The sequence below is a fragment of the Malus domestica genome, chromosome 14 (genome assembly GCF_042453785.1).
Source record: "Malus domestica chromosome 14, GDT2T_hap1".
Taxonomy (NCBI): domain Eukaryota; kingdom Viridiplantae; phylum Streptophyta; class Magnoliopsida; order Rosales; family Rosaceae; genus Malus; species Malus domestica.
The window spans coordinates 26,092,124-26,113,932 of NC_091674.1; the positions used below are offsets into that span (position 1 = coordinate 26,092,124).

Sequence of the window (21,809 nt, forward strand, 5' to 3'; positions counted from 1 at the left end):
AAAACTATATGCAAATAGTTCAAATTCGAAAACAAGTTTAAACCATTCACATTCACTCATCCTAATTTCTTTTGGTACGAGTAAGCTTTTCCTTCTCTACCTTTTATACCCAACAAGCCGCAAGCGTGCATGTATGCACGTATATACGTACAAAAAACAAACGGCTTTTTGACTCCAACATTTCGACTCTAGTTTAATTGTACACTTTTTAGCATATATACCATGCCATGAATATGAAGCAAATAAAGCTAGGGCAACAATATTTGGACATAAAAGTACATGTGATTTATTCGCAAACACAAAACTAACGCACTTGCTAACATACTTTTTAATACAGATGAATTTCACATATAATGATAAGTCTCAACATTTATTGAACATTGTGTTAATAAGTGTATCAATTTTGTATATTTGAGTAGTTTTGTTGTAAAAGTACTATATATGAATATTAGATGTGAATGGATAAAGTGAGAGAGAAGTGCTTCTTCGTGTGTGGCACGTCATGAGAGGTGTATGCAAGTTTGGAAACACAATGGGACCCTTGTGCAGTAGCCAGTTCACACTCCATTGTTGAGGAGTCAACCTCATTGCTCTGTTTTAGTCCATCAAAGACCCAACACCATCCATCATAATTATTTCTCAACACAAAAGGTTGGAAAAAAATGAAATGGCTATGGGGACAAGAAGGACTAAAGGAGAGACGTGAGAGACATATGGCACGCAACAAAGCATTGTTGTCTATGCCACTGATACATATCTGTGGCCTATTCATGCAAAAGTCTACTTGTAAAGTGGTAATAAATTTCTCTTGTCTCATAACATTCAAATTCTCAACGATTGGTTGTAGTGTAATTATCATCTATAACATAATTTATTACATGTGCACGTGTATAGGGCTTTATAATTCACACCATTTTTCCCAAATTTCTTAATTTGGTGCATTAGTGTGAGTATTATATACCAAGGGTTCAAGGTATACTCAAAGTCACTGTCTAACAAGCGAGATCATATCAAAATCATCGCTAACAAGCGAAGCCACATCACTCATTGTGCGAGATATATATCAACCGCTAACGGTGGTATATATAGACAAAAAAACTTACCCTAATCAACCATGGGCCACGCCAGCAATATATATGGATGATGCATCAGTGACATGGGTATACCAAATGCTGTCATGTTTTACTGTGTGTATTTGTGACATGGGTATGCCAAATGCTGTCATGTTTTACACTTTTACTCATGCACAGTAAGATTAGACTTCTTAAGTTAACATGCATGTAGTGGCGGAGCCATCATGAGGTCATTGGTTGTTTATGACCCCAACAACTTTGAAACCCGATATATTTGCATGTATATTTTATTTGACCCTATAAACAACTAGGGCAAACTAAATTACAACCGCATTCTCCTACTTCTTCTTCTGTTTTTTTCTATCTTGTCTTCATTTTCTCTCTTCTTGTGTCCAACTCTGTTGTCCGCACGAAATGCTTGAATGAAATGCCTTAGTTGACAAGCCTTTGCAATCTTCAACATTACTCTACAGTTTCTTATAGTCATCCTTGACAAGCCTCTACGTATCATAGTAATTGTTGACATATGTTGGCATAAACCTTAAGCAGATGTTGGCAAGAATTGACATATTTTTACTAGGTGCTTAACGAAATAGTACACTGCAGTTTTTTTTGTCGAAATCATGACCTTATTATTTGAAAATCTTAGCTACGACACTGGTTGGGGGCCTTTATATTAAAACCTTAAATGGAACTTAGGACCAATAAAGCTTATGTCTTTATGTTTTTACTAGGTGCTCAACGAAATGGTCCAGTGCAGTTTTATTTGTAGAAATCATGATCCCATTATTTGAAAATCCCGGCTACGCCATGCATGGTTGATTAATCTTAATTTATACTTAAACAAGCAATCAAACACCTAATAATATAAACACAACATCATTATTTTTACTTTTCTTTAGCTTTGGCCGGCATTAGAGGACATTGGTTTCTCCGGAGATGATTGATAAGAAGAAATTATCTAATACGCAAAGGTTAATTGTGGCCATCGAAATCGATCAGATCCAAGTTTAAAAGATACAAAAAGTGCAACATTCAACGACCATTTTATTTAAGAATATCCTACATTGATACTTTTTCTTGTTGTGAATTGTGATGGATGTGATGATGATTAATTATACGTAATGGTAACTTTAATTCATTAAATAAGCAATAAAAATCACTTGAAATCACAAGTCATGCCACTGGAAAGAGCAATGCTAGGGAGATTAAATTTATAAACAAAATTTTGGAAATTAAAGGACATGGAAGTTGATGATTGGTTTATTACTTAAACGTTGATAAACGTACTTATTCATATTGATGACACATCATTTAGTTTGTAAATTTGATCTCTAAATTTAGTCTCCCTAGTATTATCTCAGTGAAAATGACAAACACACATCCTATCCATCACAAAATATAATGCAAATGAAAGCGCCTGAGTGTGAGGGGCACAGACACTAACAATTAGATTAAACAAAGACAAAAAGCAATGGGGTGCCTTTTTTTTTGTTTATAGGGTTTCCTCAAAACCCTAAAGTTGTAAATACTCAAAAACACTTAGCCCACCTCAATCAATCATTTTCATTTGACTGGTATTAGAAAATTCAACAAATTGAGTTCATTGGTTGACAAATTGTGTCTATTGGTTGAGACCACCCTAACTAAGGTGGTCCATTTAGTACCCTAGAAATACTCAATTCTTCTGTATATATGCTACTATAAATTTATGTGATTTTCCACTTTCCACCAAAAGTAGCTCTTTCTTTGCAGAATTGCAGTTCTAGCTAGGATTATTTGTTTTTGAGAGCCCCATGAAGGAGACACTAAGGTACTTGGCAGGAATTGCAGGCCCAAGTGGTTATGGCTCAAATTCAACTGCTGAGCAAGTCACTCAAGATTGTTCTTCCTCAGTCCCTTCTCAACTCACTGCCATAATCACTGGTAAGTTTATCAGAACCATCCAGTTTCTCTCATAAAACAAAAGAGATTTCTGAGCAGAAAAACATTGGAACACATGAATATATAGTATAGTTGATTTCAGATTTCTCAGGTTCTCTCTCTCTGTTTGTTTACCGGCTTTTACTACGTACGGTTACATGAAAAATGGTTTTTACTGTTCTCTACTGCTTTCTCTTGCTTTTTCAGTCTCATGAAATTAAGTGATTGTTTACTATTTCTAACCATTTTTCTCTTCTTGCTCTCATTTGATTTTGCTCTAATTTGTTGTAATCCCATAGATATGATGAAGTTTCTTTTATGTTTTTGTTAATTTTCAGCGGCATAATTCAAAGATTTCTTCTTTTGCTAACCCTTTATATCTCTCTCTTTAACCGATTATTTTTCTTCCCGATCTCATTTGTTTTGATTCATCTTGGCATGAAAAATGAAGGGCTTGCAGAAGAACTCTTCAATCCATGCTTTCTTGGATGGAAACATAAAGTTCATCGCCTGGAAAATATATTAAAACATTTATCAATCCCACCAAATTTTGATAAGCTAGAATATTTTATTTACTATTTTATATTAATTTCTTGCTGGTGGTTCTTTTTTGCTCTAGCAAGATATAGTTTTTGTCTCTTTTGAATAGTGTTCTATTGGTTCAGAGTTGCTCTCCATATCACAACTGCTTTCTGACCATATAATTATGCACTATTTACGCTAAGGTTTGCCTAATTAAATGACTCTATTACCTGGGAATTACAGGAGCAACGTCAGGGATTGGAGCTGAAACGGCAAGAGTGCTGGCAAAGAGAGGAGTGAGGGTCGTGATTCCGGCGAGAGATTTATCGAAGGCGGCGGAAGTGAAGGATGGGATTCAAAGGGAGAGTCCACAGGCTGAGGTTATACTCTTAGAGATTGACCTGAGCTCACTCGCTTCTGTTGACAGATTTTGTTCTGAGTTCTTAGCTCTAAGACTTCCCCTCAATATCCTCATGTAAGTTTCTTCAAAGTTAACATGTTCTATTATATATATGTGTATATATATGTATGCAGTCTGTATTTGTGTTTGTGTTTGTGTTTGGTACTATTGCATGAAATCTTCACAATTTGCAGAAACAATGGTGGGATGTTTTCTCAGGCTTTGGAATATTCTGAAGACAAAATTGAGATGACATTTGCTACAAATTACTTGGGTAACTTTCTATTTCACTATCCATGAGAAACTTTTGTGTTCGACCATCACGGATCCACCAGGTGTTACAAGCTTATTCTTGTTATAACACGAGATTCAGTTATTAATATCAAGTTACAAGTTCATGGACGACTAATTATGTCATTTAGTTACCCCTAATATTACAACTTAATAATATTTTCCGAAATTTGTAAGGAAAAAACTTATATTATCTACTCACATTAAAACATGTGGATTAGTAATATCACGTGACAAAAACAAAAAATTATCTTACAAAAATGACTAGGATTATCTCCCCTCTTTTTTTCCCTCCCCTTCCCTCTCCTCCTATTTGATCGATTACGGTTAAGTCATGTCAACATCTTATATTAATTTTATCTAGAAAGACAAAGACAAAATAAAGAATGTGAGAGAAGAGGGGGGGGAGATGATGGGAAAAAAGAGGGGAGAGAATCTTAGTCCCTACAAAAAAACCCTAGTTTGGGACATGAATGAGGTGTTCAGATGCAAGCAATGACCTCAATTGATCTACAGCTCTAGTACAAACTTTGTTCCCTCCCTAAAGATGACAAGAAAAACTGGGCCATGCTCGTGCCCTATAGTTTGTGTGCAATGGACCACCAGACACGTTTTTGGATTTTCCACAATAACACCCTTGTGATTCTTGTCAAAGCCCATTTGGGAAATCGCATGACCGTTCAGTCCTTTTCTCTGGCTGGCAGGACATCATTTTTTGACAGAAAAACTGCTGGAAAAAATGGTGGAAACAGCAGCTCAGACCGGCATCCGAGGGAGAATAATCAACGTTTCTTCTGCGATCCACAGCTGGGTCAAGAGAGATGAATTCCGCTTCAACCAATTGCTCAACCCTAAGAAGTAAATTAATCACACTTAATCCTAATTAACCATTACTAAACCGTGATTAGTAATATTTGTACAAGCACTAATCATGTTTGTTCTTGCAGTTATAATGGTACAAAAGCATACGCACAGTCCAAACTGTCAAACGTATTGCATGCCAAGGAACTGGCAAGACAGCTTAAGGTAGCTAGTCTTATATATTTTGTTTAGAAAACTAGATTTTAATCCTTAAATAAGATGAAGTTTAGAAAAATGTCTTATATAAGATTAAAAATTGATTTTAATCCCTAGACTCTATTTAATGCAAACGTATGTATTTAATGTCTCTTTTTTTATTTATAATTTTCTGAATTTAAATTTTATGAAAATATTATAAATTTTAATTCTCATTATGGTAAGCATCTTATATAAGAAAATATTTTCGTGGAGATTTTTTGGTACACTTATGTTTTTGCATATTTTCTTATCTACCACTAATTTATTACAATATATTTAGGCAAGAATATTTCGATACACTAGGTTAGTATAATATATTTAGGTACGGCCATTTCGGTACACCAGTTTAGTATAATATATTTAGGTACTGACATTTCGGTACACTAGTTTAGTATCATATAGTTAGGTACATAATTTTCAGTACACTTATGTTTTTACATATTATCTTATGTGTCACTAATTCACTACAATATATTTAGATACGGGCACTTCGGTACACTAAAAGTAAAATATATTATGATACAGACGTTTAGGTACACTTAGAGAAAGTTAAATTCAATTAATGAATTAAAATGTGTATAATAATAAATTTAAAATTTAATGTAATAACATTAAATAAGTTATCTATTAAATATAAAAACAAAAATATAATATGAATTTGAATTAAATACACATTAAGGAACTAAATCAATATTCAATCTAACACCAGGTTTTTATTAAATTTTAATTTTCTTGAAGAATTAAAGTTCAAAAACCCCTATTTTGTTTCACCATTTTTCGGAAGAATTTTTTTTTTGTATGCGCCGAATATATATAACAATCTCTAACCAGAGCGTTCTTGAACGTACAGGCAAGAAATGCAAGAGTAACGATCAACGCAGTACACCCGGGAGTTGTAAAGACCGGAATTATAAGAGCTCATAAGGGCTTCATCACAGGCACGGATTTGTCCCTTTGATCTACGTTTAAATGTGAATTAATGTCGCAGTACTGCAAAACGAAATCTAATTTTCTGGAACCTTTTCTTCCCATGCAGATTCTGTGTTCTTCATCGCGTCCAAGTTTCTAAAATCGACATCTCAGGGTGCTTCAACAGCTTGCTATGTTGCTTTAAGCCCGGAACTGGAAGGAGTGAGTGGGAAATACTTTGCAGACTGCAACGAGAGCGACTGCTCGAAACTAGCAAATGATGAATCTGAAGCTCATAAGTTATGGAAGCAGACTCGTCTGCTAATCCATAGACGCCTTTCCCAACCAACAGCTTAATAAAAGCGAAAATGTGTAGTCCATCCCTCTGCCATTCAGCCATGTATATAAGGGGATTTATATAAGCAAAAGATAGAGAGGCCTAGGATATCAGGACTACATAATAAACAGACTCCGGAACTAAATAATCATGATGCGGCATTGTAGTAACAATATGTGACAGTGTGACCGTGACTCTGAAATTTTTCCCACCAAAAATTAAGAAAATGGTACGTTGGCACTGTTTTTGTACAATAGACTCGATATTTACATGACAAGATTGGAAATTCGGCTGCTAGGCTGCTTGTATTTGCTAAAAACATGATAGATTCAGTCCATAAAACAATGTATGTTTGTGGAAGCATATACAATAAGAGAACTTCCACCCCTAAAAGCCCTCTTGAGCTATAGGCAACTTAATCCCCAAGTGAACTGTAACTGCCTAAAGTACATCTCCCTCCCTAAATTGAATAACCTAGACTATTAGTATTAAAATATTTTTTTTTAAATAAAATAATAAAAAATAATTTTATTTTTAACTTCAGATATAATTTTTAACCAAAAGTGAAAGAGCATGGTTAGGGTTATTTTTTTTATTTTTCTGTATTTTTAATATTTAACTGATATCACGTTGATGTCAGCCTTGCGTCACATAACCTACGTGCTAGGCCGTGTATTCCTGTCTGGTGGAACAATCAAGCTCCCCTGGCCTGGTGTGTGGTGGAGGGGTTTTTTTTTTTTTCTGGGGGGAGGGGATTTAAAGGCCTATCCTAGGGGATTTGAAAGGGCTGGAGATGCTCAAACAGATTTGAATCAAGAACTTTACACATTGAACCATCTGAACCAAAATCTTAGATCCTGCAAGCATATAATATATAATTCTTGCAAACCCCTTAGGGGACATATCCCTAATGCATCATCAAAACTTGAAAAAAATGAAATATCGGAAAACATCCTCTATCACGGCCCTCTTGAGAAGTGAAAGTGAAGCTACATATGAACAAATTGTGAAGAAGAGAAACGAAGATACATCCCCATAGCCGATGCCTCTACTACAAAGAGTAAAAACACACACATCGAAATCTAGGATACAATCAAAATACAAGTGAAATCCACGCATTCACAACAGCGAAACAGTTTTGGGGATTACAAGACTTACATATTCATTACCCATTAGCTGTTCAGTTCAATGAAGACGCTGAAGAGTACACAAGTGAAACAAACCCAGCAACAAGGTGGTGCTGTCATGTTGGGCTGTTTCTGTCTACTTAAGTTATATGAACACAGAAATCAAGTTTCTTGTCTTACACGTCAAGCATTTGTGGTTGCCAATTATGAACATCAACCTCATCAAGTGTCTCCTTCGTCTTCATTTCTTAACCTGCCATAGTTTTCAATATATTTTATCAAAAGAATTTTGCACCAACGGTTTTCTTTTACAAAGTAAATAAAAACTTATTAAAAGCATTCAAGCACTGTGAGTCATGAAAACAAATAACAAGCCGAAACTTGGAAGAGAAGGAAGACTATAAATGTGAAATCAGAAAATACCCTTAAACGAGGAGACCGACGCATAGATAATGCAGAGGCAGGAGATTGAATTGCTGCTTTACTCCCCTTCCCATGGTTAGGTTTCTTGAAATGTCTATTTTCTTCTCCATATTGAACTTGGTGGTCATAAATCTCGGCCAGAGATTCACTTCTCCCAGTTGAGACAGACAAAACTGGAGCAGACCCAGAAATTGTGGAAGAATCTTGAGGAAGAACAGTTGGTAATCCTGTTGAACCATAATGAACACAAAAATCAATAACATACATCAATACGTGCACTAGAGTCAGGAACTATGACAGATTTTAGAATAATATACAGGGCCACTATTTGAGGATGTTCCCTTTCCAGCACAGAAGATTTTAGGTGAAATGCAAGAGAGAAGGCCTACCTTGAGCCCCAACTTCTTGAAACTTCACTCTGATATCTCTGACAAATTTAAATAACTCATTGTTTCTGTTCAATTCATGAATCATCTCTTTGGTCTCGTTCAAGTACGGATCACAATCTACCACTAGACATTAAAAGAAACGGAATATTAGAAAGTTTGAGATACACAATATAAGATGTATATTTAAGATTAAACTAAACCCTACAAATAAGAGGTACAATACTTACAGGTGTAAGTATCATTTGCATGGCGAACAGTGAAACGGAATTCCTGATCTGGATTCTTCAAACTAATGTTCTTGAATGTGAATTTTACACCTAGTCACAGAAGGATGTTTGTCATTACCCATAATAGATATATGAGAAATGTTGCACAATCAAATAATTTCAATTACCATGTCCGCCTTCAATGTAGAAACCAAGGACCCTATTATACCACAAGATGGCCTCTTTTATTTCATCTTTTCTGTCTCCGATACAATTTTCTTCAGACTCTGCCAAAGTTTGAACATTACTAAAATTAAAAAAAAAAAGTAACAAAATTTGGAATCACAATCATATATGATGTCCTTTGAAAAATCGAGTCTCTCTCCAATAAAAAGCCAAAATGCAATCAAACAAAGAGCACCAATCTGACACGCCCCGATCCCAGTGTCTGAAGGACAACGGGATGGCCACATGCTGGCTAACACCCGAGGGTGACGCAAGCCATAAAACCTTCATAAACATATATCGTATATAGCGTGCTTAGTAGTGGTATCACAATCGCCCGAAGGTTACATCACCCGCCCAAAGGCATACATAAATCTTCCGCCCGAAGGCCCTACATCACCCACCCAAAGGGATATATGACCAGAATGCAATCAAACAGAGAGCAAAAGTTTAACTATTAATGAGTACATAAAATGATAGAAAGCTATAACCACAAATCAGCATTGGTGCTAATAACTGAAATAATCAGAGGAAATTACCAAAAGATTGCTGAGAAAGGATTGCAGCATATTCATCCCTCTTAGCCCTTTGATCTTGCACCGTTCTCTTAAGTACTTCAATTCTAGCTTTCCTAGCTTCAATGGCCTCCATCAATGCCATTTGCTTGGCCTCTTTACGGGTCTTCACTACAAAGAACAATAAGAAATATAAACTAACACAGATTAATTTGAAGAAGGAAAAATATATCTTAAAAGAAAAAGATTTCAGCTAATCACAGCAAAAGCAGCAATTAAATTGATTAGCTTTCAGGGATATTGCTACTAAACAATAAGATTAGTGTAATTTCTTTGCAATTTTAACTTCAAATTTTCCAAATAATTTCTAATTTCCATCCAAATTATAAATACAAAATGCAGAGTATATACCTGCTAGGGCTTTAAACAAATCATCCTCAGCTTCCCTCAATTTAGCTTTAGCCTCTCCTAACTTACCTGCAATTATTCGAAAGAAAACAAACTTCAGCCAAATGAGATTTACAAAAATTTAAATCCGAAACCCTAATTTCGCACGAACCACGCATCCTCACTCAGCTCAAGAACCCAAATTTATGCACGAATTACAAGAAAACGCAGATATAAACCCTAAATCGAAGTAAATTTATGAAAAAATCAAGTAAATCAAAGGGTTAAATGACAAGCTGGACCTTGGGACTGGAGGGTTTCCTGTGCGGTGGCGCGGGCTGAAGCCAGGGAGTCCCGAAACGACGCCGCGAAGGCATCCAAATCCTGCTGGTGGATCGGAATCTCACTCTCGCAGGCCATCCGTAGCGACTCCATCTTCGTCCGTACGGACTCCTCTGGTTTGGCGTCCATTTGCTGAAGACTGAAGACTGAAGAGTGAGTGAGTGATTGAGGAAGAGGGTGAGTCGGTGACTCAGTCGGAACTATTTTTTGAAAAATGAAAGTTTGCGCCACTTTTTAGTTTTTTTTTTTTTTTTTTTCAGTGAGTCGATTTATTGGGAAAAAGATGTGGGCCGTATTGGATCTGGGTACAGATACATTGGGCCTTTAGGCTTCTTTATTTTTATTTGTTTTTTCTCTTTGTTTTTTTGGTTGTTGGACTGATCAAATTTTTAAAAGTGTTTCTCTGACAGTCAAAAGCACTTACCGTGTTTAGTTGAGAACCTTAAAAGTGTTTTTAACGCAGCTAAGTGTGCTTCTTCGTGAAGGAAAAAAAAACACTAGGATTTTTCATATAAATTTCAGCAACGATTGTCAGCATTTTTGTTTTCCCCATCACACGCATATGAAGGATTGTCAGTATTTTTATTGGTTGATGAATCTTTTTAGATATAATTTGATAAAGTAAATATCATCTACAAAGACGCTTAATTCAATTAGTCTGGCTATGGAATGAACGTGGATTCATTAGACCATTTGATTTGGGCAATACTTGCACTTCAGCTACAAGGTAATTAGTTGGCCAACTTAGGGTTTTGTGATCATACTTGTCTGCAAATCTCTAAGAAAAGCAATGACTCCATCTACAAGTAATAGTGCTACCTTGATTTGATTTGTGAATTTCAATTTGTTTTGTTGGGAGAAAATTAAGTCTGAAAATTAAAGTTTTTTTTACTTTACCCAATTCAGTAGTACAAAAAATGAAGTCTGTTTTACTTTTCATCCAAAATTTTATAGCATAAGAAAATATAACCTCAAATTTAAATATTTAATTACCTTGAAATTTACAGTTCTTCCGCATCAAAATATAACCTCAAAGCTAAAACATTTGCCTAAATTATCTAAAGGGCATTGGTGTAGTTCTCAATCATAGAGATCAGCTTCCTCTCCAGCAACCGCGGCTGAAGAAAATGGGGATAGAGCAGCTTCTCCTGCATTGTTCTCTGTCTGTTGAGCAGGAAATCGAAATTCGGATCCAAACCCACGAGATTGCTGCAAAGTCTGAGCAAATAGCTGGTACTTCTTGATGTCCGCATCACTCACACTTCTTCGGGCATATTTCATCGATTCCTCAAAGTGTGCTGGCTTGATCTCGGCTACCTCATCAATTTCATCTTCTTCCATGGCTTCGGGGTTAGCATTCTTTCTTCTTTCCCTCTCAATATCCTATCAATGTTTGAAAGGAGGAAAAGATTAGTACAATTTTCAGGAATGTGATACAGAAATGTTATTGTGATTTATAAAAAAAAATTAAGAATAAATTTCAACAAGCATCTATGAATCATGTTAATGCTGCAATTAGGTTTCTTGTATGTCAAGGAATGTCAAGGGAATTTTGTCTTAGAAAACGAAAAAAAAATCTTTTAACGAGCATAAATTTTCTTCTGCAATTAGGCATCTTGCTCGTGCTGCAAGTAATTAATTCAAGTAGGAGAAAACCTCTTACCTTCTCAATGTCTTCTCTGATGGCATATTTGCAGGCACGTTGACATATCTCAGTGATATCTGCACCACTAAAACCGTGCGTATAACGGGCAAGAGCTGCTAGGTCAATATCCTTAGAGATGGGGGACTTGCGCAAACATGCTTTAAAAATCTGAAGGCGCGAAGCCTCATCTGGGAGTGGGATGTAGATAAGTTGGTCAAGACGTCCAGGCCTGAGCAATGCCGGGTCAATAATATCTGGCCTGTTTGTTGCCCCAATGATAAAGACGGTTTTCTTTGCATTCATTCCATCCATTTCAGTTAGAAGTTGGTTCAAGACTCTGTCTCCAGCACCACCGGCATCTCCCACAGAATTTCCACGCTGATAGAGGAGGGGGTTCGCGAGTTAGTTCAAAGCGAATGACAGTTACTCTCAAAATAAACAAGTAAATTAACCAGTAAACATAAATTTGAATGTGATTGAATGGAAAAAAAATAAATATATAATCTCAAGTACCTGAGTTGCAATCGAGTCTAGCTCATCAAAGAAGAGAACACAAGGAGCAGATTGGCGAGCCTTGTCAAATATCTCGCGCACATTGGCCTCACTTTCTCCAAACCACATTGTTAGCAACTCGGGTCCTTTGATACTGATGAAGTTGGCCTGACATTCGCTGGCAATTGCCTTGGCGAGAAGGGTTTTCCCACAGCCAGGCGGTCCATAAAAGAGAACGCCTTTAGAAGGCGACATGCCAAATTTCTCAAACATCTCTGGATGCTCCACGGGGATTGAAACAGTCTGCAAGAGGTAAAGGAATTAGTAAGAATTTTGGTCCATAAAAATTATGTATAGAAGAAGAAGATGAAATTGAATCACAAACCTCTTGAAGTTCTCTTTTGACGTTGTCCAACCCACCAATGGCATCCCACGAAACATTTGGTACCTCCACAACCTGTAAACCAAGAAAATAAGTTTGTCATTCTCAAGTCCAAAGATTTTCTGAGTAGCAACTTCTAAACAAGTCAAGCTTGCTACTCCTAAACTTAAAAATAAACAAAAATTGAAATAAATAAATAAAACTTACAGTTTCGCGCAAGGCAGAAGGATTTGTAGAGGACAATGAGGTCTGAAAGTGTTCATTCGTCACAGCCATCGAATTCAACACCTCAGCATCAATCGTTTCGTCTTCCAAATCAATAACATCCATTTTTTCGCGGATGCACTGAAGTGCGGCCTCTGTGCAGAGAGCAGCAAGATCTGCACCAACAAAACCATGGGTATCTTTTGCAACTCTTTCGAGATCAACCTGTTATAGTAACAAAACGCCAAGTTAATTATCACGATTTATCGCAAGGCAAGACAAAACAATATGATATATCAAAATTCGAGGATAGAAAATCTTACATCATCTGCAAGTTTCATCCTCTTTGTATGGATTCGTAAAACTTCCAATCTTCCAACTTCATCCGGCACGCCAATGTCAATCTCTCTATCGAATCTTCCAAATCTCCTCAGAGCAGGGTCGATGCTGTTTGGCCTATTCGTTGCTCCCATGACAATGACATGCGCACGGGACTTAAGGCCGTCCATTAAAGTCAGGAGCTGGGAAACTATACGCCTTTCCACTTCACCGTGGGTCTTTTCTCTCTTTGGAGCAATAGAATCTATCTCATCAATAAAAATGATTGAGGGTGCATTCTTTTCGGCTTCCTCAAACACCTTCCTCAAGTTGCTTTCACTTTCACCTGCCATCTTGGACATTATTTCAGGTCCATTGATCAAAACAAAGAACACTCCAGTCTCATTCGCTACAGCCCTTGCAATCAAAGTTTTTCCAGTCCCGGGTGGCCCATAGAGTAAAATGCCCTTCGGGGGTTTAACTCCAATCGATTTGAAGAGCTGCGGATGTCTAAGAGGCAGTTCTACTAACTCCCGTATCTGGGCCATTTGCTTTCTAACACCTCCAACATCATCATATCCCACATCCTCTAGTCTTTCCTCGTCCTCACGTTTGACAGGCTCTCCCTCACAGAAAATCTCAGTATCCGGTGCAACAATGCAATACTCAGCAGGGTCTGTCTCCATGACCTTGAACTCAACGCTTCGCATCATGCCCCGAACCAGGAAAAGATCACCCTTCCTCGTAGGCCGGTAAGAATCAACGAAGTATGCTGTGAACCAAGAATGTAAAGAAACATGTCACAGAAGCACAAAGTCTATTGTAACATAATATTTATGTGTGACACAAACAATTAATAAGGAAATAAATTTCAAAGAGAATACTCACGCTTCAAATATGCATCGAATAAGCTTCCTGTCACTCCTTCAATTGTATCATCGATTGGAAGGATGTGAACCTTCTTTCCATACTTGACATAAGGGCAGGGATGAACAGACACAACATCTCCAAGGCGAACCCTAAGATTAGCTCTCACAACTTTGTTCATTCTGATTTTCGGTTCCTCGCATTCATCATCGGCAATAATAATGCAAATTGTGTCTCTCCTTTTCTTGCCCTGTACACCCCCAAAAAAGTAGTGAGATTCAATTTCTACGCATTTATTTAGACACTCAAGTTCGACGCACTCAGAAATATATATAGAAGAGCAAAATATACCTTAATTAAAACAGTGTCTCCACGGAAAAACTGAAGCTTCTCCATTGCAGCAGGGTGCAAGGAAATCACAGAATTATCATCATTGACAGCTTCATCGACAACAAGTCGATTAGGAGACTTCTTTCGTTCCAAAATAGCAGTCGAAAAATCTTTCTTGTTGCTTTTCCTGTATTTGAAAATAAAAACTTTAGTTTCTCGTAACGAAGTACTCATCACAACCAACAAATAATCAAATCTTCTCATTCAAAACTACAATCCCGCAATAGAAGACTTCTGGCAAAAGTTAAACAAGAACTCTCGGGTAATTTAGCGCTAACAAAATTGTAATGGTGTTATATCCCCCTATCAAAACCAAACAATACACCTATAGCGGTACAAGAGTATGCTTTGGAAACTAATCAGTCAATCATCCATGTGTATAGAGCATATATCTTAATTGATCCCAGTGTAACTGCATAAATATGGTGCAGAAAAAGGAAAGGTTGAATCTTTCGAGTTCGAGATTGGCTAGAGCGGATGTGCTCCCACCATGTGCACTGAGTTTGAACTCCCTCCCCATAGTTAGATTAGTTTAAAGTATAATATCCCTTGTATTGAATTGACAAAAATGAAAAACACAACGATCAACATAGCATCGACACATGTACACTGCCGTAAACCCTAAACCCTATTCCCTATTCAGTTTGATAAAAGTTTCAAAAGTTGATTATTTTTAGAAAACAAACAGATGCTAAGACGAACTGCGATAGCTATAACAGATGGCTATAGGAATACGTACGGGTCCGAAGACGAAGAGGGCTGAGAACGATCAGGAGCAGATGGACTCAGAGGCGCCATTGTTGTTACTTCTTTGGTTTTGGATTTTGGCGGTTTCGTCGATCGTCAACAAAGGTTTTGGGAGTTTCAAACTTTGTGAAGAGTGAACTTTGACACAAATGCGAGGGGCTTTGGTATTTTATAGGCAACTAGAGAGAAGGACCTATTCCGTTTAGGAGTAGGGTTGTGAGTTTTATTTCGGTTACGTGCGGGAAAAGATACATCTCTGCCGACAAGGAAAAGGACTAATCAGTTGGAGTTTGCACATGCTCTAAGCCAATCATGCACAACCACGTAAAAAAATTACTTTTAAATTTCGTAGGAGTCCATTTTTGTCATTCACTTGTAATTTTGGAGAACAATGAGTTATTATAATTTGGTCCTTGTAGTTTGCCAAAGTTTCACTTTGATTTGTATAGTTTCAATTGATGCAAATAAAGTTCTTGTAATCTACTAATTGTTCCAGGTAAAGAACAATGCTTAATTAGTTTTTTTTTTATTACAAATTAAGACATGTGAGACATAGATGAGGGAAAGTAGGTATTTCAAAAGAACTCTTGGCCCTAAAAAGATGGACTGCCTTAGCAAAACCATCAGCTGGTCTTCTTTTTAAAAAGAAAAAAAATAAGAGATGTAATAGTACCTCATTACGTCTCTCAATTCCTAATTTCTTAAGAAGAAAAAATTGAATCAAGTCATTGCCATTGAATTGAGAAAATTATTAAATCACAAATTCTTAAATTAATATGTGACAACTTAAGACACGAAACAATACATGACTCGAAATCAAGATGAATTATGTGTTGAACATTTTATGAGTGTCACGCACACAATATAAATAGAGATTCAAACTCACTATTTACATTTGAACCTAAGACCATCTCCAAAAGACATGTCAAATATGCCAAATAGGATTAAAAGATATTCAGGTATTCCCCCAATGGATATGCCAAATATGATGTGGCAGTTGAATCATTTGACTCCTTACTTTCTAGCTGTCTTTTTTTACAGCAAACAAAGAAGGAGTCAAATATTTTTAATTCATGGATCCCATTAACAACCAATAGAATAAAAACTAAAATTAATTTTGATTATTTTTTAATAGTTAATGTAACTCTGGACCCAATAAAATACATATGTAACACATCAATTGAAAAATAAGAGGATTTAGCACTTGTATTCAATTTGCCATATCAGCCATCAAATATAATTTTGGCATATTATTTTCGACATCTCATTTGGAGATGCTCTAAGACTCCTACTTATGAGTGAAAAATAATACCATTACACCTTAGTACTAAATAACAACCTGATCACAGCCGTTGTTTTTTTTTTTTTTTTGGTAAATAGATCACAACCGTTGTGACCCCTAGTAAAATCATTCTTCGGCCAAATTTGGGCCCTTTAAAAGCACTTTGGGCCTCCTCTGCCCGGCCTGGCCCAACTCAAGTCGTCTTCCCCAAATCAAAGAGGGCGCGCAGAGAAACCGAACGTACAAAATCCGAATTAACTCGCTGGAGTAGCGTAAGCTGGGAGAAAGAAAACATGGGTATTCAAATTGGGGGGCAAATAGAGAAGGTGAGCGGGAAAAAACTGGGGTACAATGAGTTCGTGGAGAGGTACATGGAGAAAAACCAGCCTGTGGTGCTCACAGGTCTCATGGACGATTGGAGGGCTTGCAGAGATTGGGTCACCGACGACGGCCAGCCAAATCTTCAATTTTTCGCTACCCATTTCGGAAAATCCAAAGTTCAGGTACTAAATTTCGTGCAGAAATCTGATTTAGTGAGATTAAATATGAATTATGAAGTGTGTTTAGAAGGAATTAATCACAATTAAGAAGATTGGCTATGTGGTAATTAGATATTAGCTAACATATCAGCCCTGTTTTGGTTTCTGTTGCTAAAGATTCAAGCTTTGAATTTTTGGTGTAATATTGCAATGTTAAGTAGTTTTTTAGGTGATGTGTGATTGTAATATTAAGAAGTATGTTAGAGGAATTAATCCTAATTGGGCTTATTAGCTAACTCACCGCCCCTTTTATTTTGTTTTGTTTTCTGTAGTTTTGTAGTAGAATTAATGCTTTAAAGGTTCAGCCTTTTTATGTTTGATCTTTTTAAGGTGAGGTGATATTTTGTCACTAGGTTGCAGATTGTGGTACTAGAGAATTCACAGATCAGAAGAGAATGGAAATGACTGTTGCGGACTTTGTTGAGCAATGGCTCGGGGACCCCATTCAGGAGCATAGTAATGCTTCAAGTCATGAAGCTATGAGCAAGGAGTTGCTATATTTGAAGGACTGGCATTTTGTTAAGGTGCTAGTTAGAAACTTTGAATTCACCCTTTATTTACGGGGAATTATGGAGCAGTTGAGGAGTTAGTTTCCTGGTGATTTTATGCTTTGACATCCTTGTTACTGTCTGCCTTGGGTGTATGGGGGCTTTGTATATTTAGTTGGGACATATCAGCTTTGAGAGTCTATCGCTTTGGCCGTATCAGTGTGTCTAGTCTAAGGTAACATCTCAAAATTTTCTAGCATAGTCGCCTGACTTGTTCTATCATCCTTTGGTGTTCTGATCTCCAGGAGTACCCAGAATACAAAGCCTACACAACTCCGGTGCTCTTTTGTGATGATTGGCTCAACATGTATCTTGACAATTATCACATGCATAATGATCCCAACATTTACTCAGAAAATAACGAAATTAGTTGCTCTGATTATCGTTTTGTTTACATGGGAGCAAAAGGTTTGAGAATATTTGTGATACGTTCATTCGGTCTCTCACTTTCTAGTCATCTATATGATCTACATAAAAAAATTCAAGGAGATTTATCTCCATGTCTGTGGTTTATGCAGGCACTTGGACTCCTCTTCATGCTGATGTTTTCAGGTCATATAGCTGGTCAGCGAATGTGTGTGGCAAAAAACGGTGGCTTTTCCTCTCTCCCTCTCAAAGTCATCTTGTGTTTGGCAGGCAAGTTTACAATTTCCTGCACTAATAGTAATCACAGAGATCTGTATTGGGAGTCTGGGACACTGGATTTTGTATTGCTTTGATAAATGAAATATATTATAGAACTCTTTCACTTTCTTTCCCTCGTTTGACCTTCAGGAATATGAAAAGCTGTGTATATAATATCTTTGATGATGTTAGTGAAACCAATGTTCCTGGTTTTGCAAAGGTAAATCATCAATCTATATCTTCAAGTTTTCTTTTGTCTAGTTGTATTTTTGCAGCTTTTCTTGTGTTGAAACCGTATATTCTTCTATTGAGCAGGCTATCTGGTTGGAGTCCATTCAAGAACCAAATGAGATTATCTTTGTGCCTAGCGGATGGTATCATCAAGTTCATAATTTGGTATTTCTTCTATTTCTTCAAGTTTGTTTCGCCCTATCATAAAATAGAAGTCTGAAAGCATGTAACACTTGTAAGAGGTTTTCCAAGTAAATCACTCTCCATATGCAGTGTGACCTTTCTTGCCAGTATAACGGAAAACTGATAGCAGTATGTGCCCTCTGTTTAGCATTTTATATTTGCCTTTGGCCTACTGGAATGGAGTTGGCCCTGCATGTTTCTTGATCTCAATACAAGAAGCTTGTCATACTCAACTTTTCTATTTGTAGGAAGACACTGCAGTCTGTACTTCAATCAAAACAAAAACTATTGTCATGCTTGATGAACGGAATTTTTTCATCTTATTTGTGTTCATAATACTTTCAGGAAGATACAATTTCCATAAACCACAACTGGTTCAATGCTTATAATATTCGTTGGGTGGTAAGTGGAACACTACTGCCAGAGTATCTCGTGTGTTAAATTTTTACCATTCCATGGAAAATTAATGATGCTAGTGTTCTTGTGGCACTAATTTATATCTATTAAGTTATAGTGGGATTTGCTTTTGAGGGACTACTACGAAGCTAAGGAGTACATAGAAGACATCAAGGATATATGTGATGATTTTGAAGGTCTCTGCCAACGAAACCTTGCCGCTAATACAGGTAAAGTGCAAACTTTTGAAGAAAGCTTAAACTCAGTAGATGACAGTATATCCTAATATTCTAGCAGATGGAACATGCAATAACCTAAAGCTTGTTTAATTTTCCTCAGTGGCTAGTCCAAAGCACTTGGACATAATCATAACTACTGAATAAACTTAGCATCCGGAAGAGGGGGTGGAACTCGAGGTTATAGAAAAAGAAAAAGAAAAATCCTAATCTGCTTGCCAATTTTTTCTTTTTAATGCAGGCATGAACTTTAGTGATTTCTTAATCTTCTTAGCACGGTTCTCTCTGGCCAACTTGATCCAACTTCATTATTTTGCTAGAAAGAATGGAAATCACACTCGGCATTCATCCCCAATTGCTCAGAATTTCACTTTCAACCTTGCATCAATTCAAAAAATTGCATCGAATATAAAATCTATGGAAGATCAGACAGGAAGTCATGGATTTCATTTGGATTTCCGGGAAGCCTTAAATGATCCCAAGTTCTTTAAACTTTGTACTGTTTTGGGAAGACAATATGGGATGGTACACATGGAACCAGACTGGAATTGCGATACAAAGAAAGCTTGGTTAGATGATATGAGGTACATGGAAATTCTAGGAACTTGTAGCTCTGAGGTCTCTACTGCCAGTGATCTTGTTAAATTTGTAGAGCATGCTGTTGCAGAATTCATGGGTGTTTGAACTGCAAGATTTTTCACTGTCTAATTGAAAAATGAAAACAGTTCAATGAGAATTGATATCCCGCTACAAGATGTCAATGGTGAACTACTGGACAACGCCAAGATATAAATCTGCCTGCAGCACTGCTTATTTGGCTTATGAAGGTCTGACAATCTGCCTGCAGCACTGCCTATTCGGTTTATGAAGGTTTGATTTTCGGTTGTGGGATCCAAATAACAAGAACAGTGGTTGGAAAACCCTATGAGTGGTATTTGCCTTTGAAGTTGCTGATTCTTATTGTCTTCGTGCTAACTCACTGAAGTTTGAACAACTCTACCGAGTCGGTGAATTCACTGGTATCATTCTATGAATCTATATTTTCTTTTCCTCCTTGCACCTCTGTATATATGTTCTACCTGACTGAAATTCATATGATGATTAAGCAGGTCAGCTTGCTTTACTTTGAATCTTGCTTTAGACTTTGATGATGTTTAAATGTGGTAAATAGGAAGTCGTAAATCTTATTAACGCGTTTCATTACTTGCTTTCACGTTAACCGTCTTCTGGTGTTTTTACTTTTGCATGTATTTTGTAGGCCAAACATTGATTTTGTTGTCTGCAGTTTGTCAAAATTCCACTTCTGCCCTTCTAATTTCGCCTTTTTTATTTTAATATATCGATATTTTTACAATAAGGGGAGGGGGAGTTCGGTTGAGCCACACAATAGGCAACCTAATTTAGTATCGAATTCGCCATCCACGAGATTCGAATCTAAGACCTCACACTTCCAAGTGAAGAGGAATTCATCAGGACTGAGTGGCTTATAATTTTGCCTATGGTTGTAATTTAAGGATAATAGCTTAATCCCGTCAGGTTTTTTGACAATTAACATGTATGAATATGTGAGGGTAAATGTATAAATAAACATACACGCACCGTGCCTCTTATTGAATTGCAACAATTAGTACACATTGGTTACGTTTGATAGAGAGGATTAGGTTGATAAGAAAACTCACAATAATGGATGACGTGGATTGGTTCGGAGTGTTGTTTTTATTGTGGTCCCGTGATCCAGACCATCGAATACTCGTAGCGTTGAAGTGGAACTTGTTTTTTTTTTTTTTTCATTCAATATGTCTTGAATTTAATGGGTTATTTTATCCAAGCTAATGTTCTCTATCAAACGTAGCATATAAAACTTAAATCGCGACAAATGAAACTCCGGTGATCGAAGTAAAACTTTGTCCAAACCACATGGACCAAAATCATGCTTTACCCTATAATATATGGGTGGTTTCATTCACACACTTATATTTACCTCTCACATACTTTTTTCAAATTTCCACCGTCAGATCGAATAAATTAAAAAAGACCAATAACAAAAAACTAATAAAAGTGTGTACGAGATAAAAAGAGATGTGTGAATAGATCTACCCTAATTTATATGTTATGTCCTTTTGTCCATGCTTAAGCATAAACAGATGGTGATGTGTCACTAAGCATTTGTTGAAGTATGGACTAGGTAGGTTTTCCATCCACACAACTGAACACCAGTCCTCAAGTAGGTACACTCTGTGGTCATTTCCAACCAATAAAAAAAAGGACCACAAAAACAAAAAGGAAAAGAAAAAAAATGTGTTGTCGGGAGCAAAAAGCTTGGCTGGGATGCAAACTTATACTATTTAAGTAGTTCTTGGGGCTGACAACTATATGTTAATGTCACGAGAACTTTTTCAGTGTGCTGAGAATACGGTCATATATACTAATTGTTATAATACAATTGATTGAATTTTTTTTCTTTCAAATTTCTAATTTATTACGTTTATTGTACCAGACCATTTTCTGTTAACACTGAAAAATCTCTCTAATGTCACAATTTTCCTTCAATGATTTTACAATGGTAGAAAAGAAGTTCCAAGTAGTTGTTAAGTGGT

General features: G+C 36.6%; 4 protein-coding genes across 5 annotated transcripts; 2 read left to right on the forward strand and 2 right to left on the reverse strand.

Moving 5' to 3' along the window:
* The first annotated feature begins 2,514 nt into the window (after positions 1-2,514).
* LOC103455197 (short-chain dehydrogenase TIC 32 B, chloroplastic) lies at positions 2,515-6,768 on the forward strand. Its single transcript, XM_008394782.4, has 7 exons — positions 2,515-2,999; positions 3,762-3,993; positions 4,113-4,192; positions 4,914-5,067; positions 5,157-5,235; positions 6,119-6,206; positions 6,305-6,768. The coding sequence occupies exons 1-7, from the start codon at positions 2,870-2,872 to the stop codon at positions 6,532-6,534; spliced, it is 993 nt and encodes a 330-aa protein (XP_008393004.1). The 5' UTR covers positions 2,515-2,869; the 3' UTR covers positions 6,535-6,768.
* Positions 6,769-7,454: 686 nt separating this feature from the next.
* Positions 7,455-10,350, reverse strand: LOC103455198 (kinetochore protein SPC25 homolog). Its single transcript, XM_008394783.4, has 8 exons — positions 10,089-10,350; positions 9,811-9,876; positions 9,424-9,570; positions 8,848-8,946; positions 8,681-8,770; positions 8,454-8,576; positions 8,065-8,291; positions 7,455-7,894 (listed from the first exon to the last, which is right to left on the reverse strand). The coding sequence occupies exons 1-8, from the start codon at positions 10,255-10,257 to the stop codon at positions 7,883-7,885; spliced, it is 933 nt and encodes a 310-aa protein (XP_008393005.2). The 5' UTR covers positions 10,258-10,350; the 3' UTR covers positions 7,455-7,882.
* Positions 10,351-11,096: 746 nt separating this feature from the next.
* LOC103455303 (cell division cycle protein 48 homolog) lies at positions 11,097-15,294 on the reverse strand. The gene is made up of 9 exons (XM_008394890.3): positions 15,166-15,294; positions 14,388-14,553; positions 14,058-14,286; positions 13,175-13,941; positions 12,855-13,076; positions 12,651-12,722; positions 12,287-12,568; positions 11,792-12,151; positions 11,097-11,511 (listed from the first exon to the last, which is right to left on the reverse strand). Exons 1-9 carry the CDS (start codon positions 15,222-15,224, stop codon positions 11,209-11,211), a joined length of 2,460 nt encoding a protein of 819 aa, XP_008393112.2. The 5' UTR covers positions 15,225-15,294; the 3' UTR covers positions 11,097-11,208.
* Positions 15,295-16,646: 1,352 nt separating this feature from the next.
* On the forward strand, positions 16,647-20,342 carry LOC103455199 (arginine-specific demethylase JMJ20). Of its 2 annotated transcripts, none has more exons than XM_008394784.4 (9): positions 16,647-16,958; positions 17,348-17,518; positions 17,788-17,950; positions 18,061-18,178; positions 18,317-18,386; positions 18,482-18,562; positions 18,926-18,982; positions 19,095-19,206; positions 19,454-20,342. In XM_008394784.4, the coding sequence occupies exons 1-9, from the start codon at positions 16,749-16,751 to the stop codon at positions 19,894-19,896; spliced, it is 1,425 nt and encodes a 474-aa protein (XP_008393006.2). In that variant the 5' UTR covers positions 16,647-16,748; the 3' UTR covers positions 19,897-20,342. The 2 variants fall into 2 exon arrangements, with proteins under 2 accessions (XP_008393006.2, XP_008393007.2); XM_008394785.4 differs by having other exon boundaries at positions 16,677-16,958; positions 19,316-20,342.
* Positions 20,343-21,809: the final 1,467 nt, after the last annotated feature.

What these genes read in the sequence shown, in the direction of transcription:
- LOC103455198 (XM_008394783.4), bottom strand. Translation starts at nt 10,257, where the DNA reads ATGGACGCCAAACCAGAGGAGTCCGTACGGACGAAGATGGAGTCGCTA. An exon ending in TGCAAATGATACTTACACCT is followed by an intron (nt 8,577 to 8,680) that starts GTAAGTATTGTA and finishes TTTAATGTCTAG; the next exon opens with TGGTAGATTGTGATCCGTAC. An exon ending in TCAAGAAGTTGGGGCTCAAG is followed by an intron (nt 8,292 to 8,453) that starts GTAGGCCTTCTC and finishes ATGGTTCAACAG; the next exon opens with GATTACCAACTGTTCTTCCT.
- LOC103455197 (XM_008394782.4), top strand. Translation starts at nt 2,870, where the DNA reads ATGAAGGAGACACTAAGGTACTTGGCAGGAATTGCAGGCCCAAGTGGT. An exon ending in CAATTGCTCAACCCTAAGAA is followed by an intron (nt 5,068 to 5,156) that starts GTAAATTAATCA and finishes TTGTTCTTGCAG; the next exon opens with TTATAATGGTACAAAAGCAT. An exon ending in AACTGGCAAGACAGCTTAAG is followed by an intron (nt 5,236 to 6,118) that starts GTAGCTAGTCTT and finishes TTGAACGTACAG; the next exon opens with GCAAGAAATGCAAGAGTAAC.
- LOC103455303 (XM_008394890.3), bottom strand. Translation starts at nt 15,224, where the DNA reads ATGGCGCCTCTGAGTCCATCTGCTCCTGATCGTTCTCAGCCCTCTTCG. An exon ending in GAGACACTGTTTTAATTAAG is followed by an intron (nt 14,287 to 14,387) that starts GTATATTTTGCT and finishes GGGGGTGTACAG; the next exon opens with GGCAAGAAAAGGAGAGACAC. An exon ending in TAGACTCGATTGCAACTCAG is followed by an intron (nt 12,152 to 12,286) that starts GTACTTGAGATT and finishes CTCCTCTATCAG; the next exon opens with CGTGGAAATTCTGTGGGAGA.
- LOC103455199 (XM_008394784.4), top strand. Translation starts at nt 16,749, where the DNA reads ATGGGTATTCAAATTGGGGGGCAAATAGAGAAGGTGAGCGGGAAAAAA. An exon ending in TCGGAAAATCCAAAGTTCAG is followed by an intron (nt 16,959 to 17,347) that starts GTACTAAATTTC and finishes TTTTGTCACTAG; the next exon opens with GTTGCAGATTGTGGTACTAG. An exon ending in TGTTTACATGGGAGCAAAAG is followed by an intron (nt 17,951 to 18,060) that starts GTTTGAGAATAT and finishes TGGTTTATGCAG; the next exon opens with GCACTTGGACTCCTCTTCAT.